The following is a 4,647-nucleotide window of genomic DNA, read 5'->3' on the forward strand; positions in this document are numbered from 1 at the left end:
AAATAACTCAAAATAAAATAAATAAAATCATATTAATGAGATTAAAATTATAAAATAATAAAATTTCAAAAATCAAGATTTATTATTATCAAACAAAATAATAATATTCAAGAATTAATTTTTACTAATATATCAAACATTTTTATAATATAAATTTAATACTTATAAAATTCAGTATTTACAGCATTTAATTTTTCAATTGATGAACTTCCCTAATGGTTTTGCAAGTTTGGTTTTTCTTATGACTGGTTTATAAACAACTCCTGCTTACAAACCTAGAAAGGGTTAAAACAGAAATCTGTCCAATGTGCGACATTTTACATGTTTTCAGATCTAGAAATTGATTGTGCCAAAAGCAATACAATTTATTTGAATGGGTCAAAACAAATCTAGGAAGTCATGGGCAGCTAACAAGCTTGAAGTCCCTTGATCAACACAGGGCTCCCGTAGAGTTTTGTAAAAATTATTAAAATATTAGCAAGTTGGGCGTAGTATAACGCAATTAGTAGCGGGATTCCATCTAGGAATAGTAATTTAGATGATCTCTCCAAGAAGTGTTTAAATAGTAGGGTAGGAGAATGTTAGTTTTAATATGAGTAATTTAGGATGATAATATAGAGGTTTTATAAGATTAAAATAAAAATTTGACCAAAGGAAGCCTATTATTTAAATAGAATAATAGATTATGTAGGCATCTAAGAGATATATCAGATATAGATATGGATACGGAGAGAATCTGAAACTTACAACCAAACAGCCATGAACCCAATCACAACTATCCAACTCAGCATTCTAACATCTCATATTCCACTTCATCTTATCTTTCCTTCCACCACTAGTCCTTCCATCCCCCGAATCTAAAACTCATCCTTCCCCTTCCCTCTCAAATCCTCCTCCCCTCCTTCATCACCACACACCACAACTACTATACTCCCAAAATGTCTCTTACAATCCCCACTAACCTCTCCAAATCCCTTTTGAAGCCAAAGATAAATTCCCAACTCACCCCCAAAGTTTCACGATCATTGGTGGTATGCTCCACCGACAAGACTTCATCGCCACCATCATCAGCTTCACCACTCCAAGCCTTCTCAGCAGCTCTTGCTCTTTCTTCCATTCTTCTCTCAGCCCCGCAGCCTGCCGTAGCTGATATTGCAGGCCTCACACCATGCAAAGAGTCCAAGCAATTCGCCAAACGTGAGAAGCAGCAGATCAAGAAGCTGGAATCGTCGTTGAAGCTATACGCCCCTGACAGCGCTCCAGCTCTCGCTATCAAAGCAACCATCGAGAAAACCAAGAGACGGTTTGACAACTATGGGAAGTACGGGCTGTTGTGTGGGTCTGATGGGTTGCCTCATTTGATAGTGAGCGGTGATCAGAGGCACTGGGGTGAGTTCATCACGCCTGGTCTCTTGTTCTTGTACATCGCTGGATGGATCGGGTGGGTTGGAAGGAGCTACCTCATTGCTATTAGCGATGATAAGAAGCCTGCCATGAAGGAGATCATCATTGACGTGCCTTTGGCTACCGGTCTTATCTTTAGAGGCTTTATTTGGCCTGTCGCAGCTTACAGAGAGCTTATCAATGGTGACCTTGTTGTCAAGGACGTTTAATCTCCTCAGGTCCTTCTTCTCTTTCTCTTCAAAAAAATTCCCCTTTTTTTTTTTTGTTTTTTTTATACAGTAATTCAAGCATGTTTTTGCCTTATAGTGTAAGGGTTAACATGTGTTTGCCATATTCCATCTAATTATGTTGAACCTTACTATTCTAAAGTAGTAAATTAGTAATCTGAAATAGTGTCATAAAACCTTGCAATCTTATATTCCGAATCCAATTTTCCAACCCAAAATTCGATATTTCATTTATTAATCATGTTAGCAACAATTTTTTATTTAAAAATATCACATTAAACTTCAATTATTGAATCAAATAATAGATTCTTGAGATTAAGAGTGGAAGTAGTAATTTCAAATGTGTAGAAGGTAAAGGGATCGAGAGTAAATTATACCACCATACATCTAAGCTTATATGATTATAACTCGTCTTATTGTCGCTGTAATATTCTAAATTTTAAAAGGAAGGGTGAAATTAATGAAGAAAGGAAATAGAAGAACATACAAATTGCCTTCATTTTCTTGGTGTATTAATTTTGGTTTTTATTTTTACAGGGATCGAATGGAAGGACTTGAACTCCAAGGAATAGCTAGGGAAGAAGAAGGGAGTGCTTTTAGACTGAATATTCTTGGTGGGAAATTTCTTGTACTTAAAAAATGTTGTTTAAAAAAAACATACTTTTGAGTCTTATGTAATGCAAATGTTGAAACATTTGTTAACTGAACGACTTTCCATTTCAATCTTTGTTATCCATATTCATGTGACAATATGTGTTATAAAAGGGAATCGTAGGATACCATGAAATCTTGAAAATATTAAGGAGAGAGAGAAATAGATGGTCAAATTAATCACAATAAAAAGTTGTCAAAAAAATAATTATAGGTAATGTGAAACCTAATCTATTTTGTGCTGGCAACCTTATAGTCATGCCCAAGAAAGAAATGGTGAAGCACCGGCTGAAAATGCCAAGCTTGGGTTTCCTTTTTAAAACTATATATATAATATTTGCATGTCCTCTGGTTTAGAGACCTCTGTATTGGACCTTCACTTGTGACTTAAACATACCATTTTCTCTGTTTGTAGTTCACTTTTCATAGTGATATTGCACGACATATAAAACCAATACGTTGGGTCGTGATCATTCTAGAATCCACAATTGTAATTGTTTGAGACTGTTATACCTAATCACCTCACAGAGCCAACCGTTTTGGTTAAGAGAAGTTCGTTCATGGAAAAGCTTGTTTGATTAAATATTAGCTTTCATTCTTCACAGGGGTCATTGTCAGATCGAGTACCATAAGGATCCAATAAGAGGTCCTTCCTATTACATCTCAGTAAGGATCTTCATAACATTACTACCAACTCCTTAATCTATGTGCATTTCTCCTCTCTTGAAATCCCTTCTATTTTTGATATGTTCTTCTTGCTCCATGTTTCCTTTGGTAAACAAAAGTGCTAGTTGAATCTGAAAGATACACTGTCCACAAAATATCTTTAAGGATAGTGTTAGTCACATCTCAAGCATCGCCCTCTTACTTTTAGCCTTTAATTCCAACAGTTTGATAGACTTCAACAGACAAAATTAAGATATCACATGTATGAGAAATGATAAACTTTTTTGTTAACTCAAATAATCAAACAGACATTGTCAAGAGGGGATGAATTGACCTTTTAAAAAATATGATGGAAACAATGAAAGAACATGAAACAATAAATGCAACGATTTATAGTGGTTCAATCTCAATTGCCTACTCCACTACTTAACTTTTCACATCTAATGATATTCCCAAATTCACTAATTTGATAACATTTGAGGACAATGTTTAACCTTACGAACTTCCTTAAGGTTTCTACCCAAACCTTAAGACACAAACCCTCTCAAAGAGAAATAAATAAGCAAACAAAGAAATAATCCTCACAAGATTAGGATGTTTGCCAATCAAGCACAAATACAAGGAAAACACTTGAGCTGATAGAAAATACAATGAATGCTCACAAGTGTTTACAAGAAGATAAAGAATTAAAGCATAAAGTGATTGGTAATAGATTTTTGATTTATCTTGAAACACTTGATCTATTGTAATCTCACTTGTTGTTGTAGGGCCTTTAAAAATTGGTATTTATGTCCTCTAATTGATTTCCAACCGTTGTGGTTGTTAAGGAATTGAATAGAGCCGTTGGGGATGAAAATATCAAATCATTAAATTCACCTACAACAAAAGGCATCGATACTTTTTCTACAAGTAGATAATGTTAGCATTTAATGCCTGATTCAATGACCGTTAAAGTTAGTTTAAAATGATACAAAAGACATTTTATTGATACCTGGTAAAAGGTATCTCAATACTTTTTGTAATTGTTTGAAAAATTATCAAGTAAGAATGCAAAAACAGTATCAATATCAAAGATGGTATCGATAAAATAGAATAGGTATTGATACTTTTTGAAAAGGTATCGATCCTTATTGTGATTGTTCAATTTTTTTCAAGTCAATAAGCAAGATTGATATCGAACTTAAAAAGGTATCAATGAAAATTGTATGGGTATTGATACTTTATGAAAGGTATTGATACGTTTTGTAGGAACAATTTTCAATCGATTTAAAATGTTTCAATTGACTTAAAAATTTTAAACCATTTTGAAATTTTCCCATAACTTTTCTAAGTGTTCAACACGTTTTCTAAGATGTTTGGAACTCTTGAAATGACTTTTATGCTTTGAACTTTATAATTTCTTTGTTCAAAAACAAATTTTATTAAAAAACATTTTGTTTGTTATATCAAAACAATTTATCAAATAAAGCTAGTTTAACAATCTCCCTTTTTGATATAACAAAACATTTTGGTAAATTTATTTTTGAATTTGCTATTCCCCATTGTTAAAGTTCAATTTGAATCAAAGACTTGATTTTATAATTTTGAAACAATGACTTGAGTGTGAAAACTGGTCACTTAGGTGTTGACATTAAAATATTAATCATTAAAATTAATCAACCAAATACCAATTAAATTTACCTTTCTTTCTCCCTTTTTA

General features: G+C 32.9%; 1 protein-coding gene across 1 annotated transcript; it reads left to right on the forward strand.

Moving 5' to 3' along the window:
• The first annotated feature begins 841 nt into the window (after positions 1 to 841).
• LOC105773851 (photosystem I reaction center subunit III, chloroplastic) lies at positions 842 to 2,354 on the forward strand. Its single transcript, XM_012596008.2, has 2 exons — positions 842 to 1,622; positions 2,169 to 2,354. Exon 1 carries the CDS (start codon positions 939 to 941, stop codon positions 1,611 to 1,613), a length of 675 nt encoding a protein of 224 aa, XP_012451462.1. The 5' UTR covers positions 842 to 938; the 3' UTR covers positions 1,614 to 1,622; positions 2,169 to 2,354.
• The last annotated feature ends 2,293 nt before the right edge of the window (positions 2,355 to 4,647 follow it).

The sequence above is a fragment of the Gossypium raimondii genome, chromosome 6, assembly GCF_025698545.1.
Source record: "Gossypium raimondii isolate GPD5lz chromosome 6, ASM2569854v1, whole genome shotgun sequence".
Taxonomy (NCBI): domain Eukaryota; kingdom Viridiplantae; phylum Streptophyta; class Magnoliopsida; order Malvales; family Malvaceae; genus Gossypium; species Gossypium raimondii.

Coding starts and splice junctions, on each gene's coding strand:
- LOC105773851 (XM_012596008.2), top strand. CDS start 939: ATGTCTCTTACAATCCCCACTAACCTCTCCAAATCCCTTTTGAAGCCA.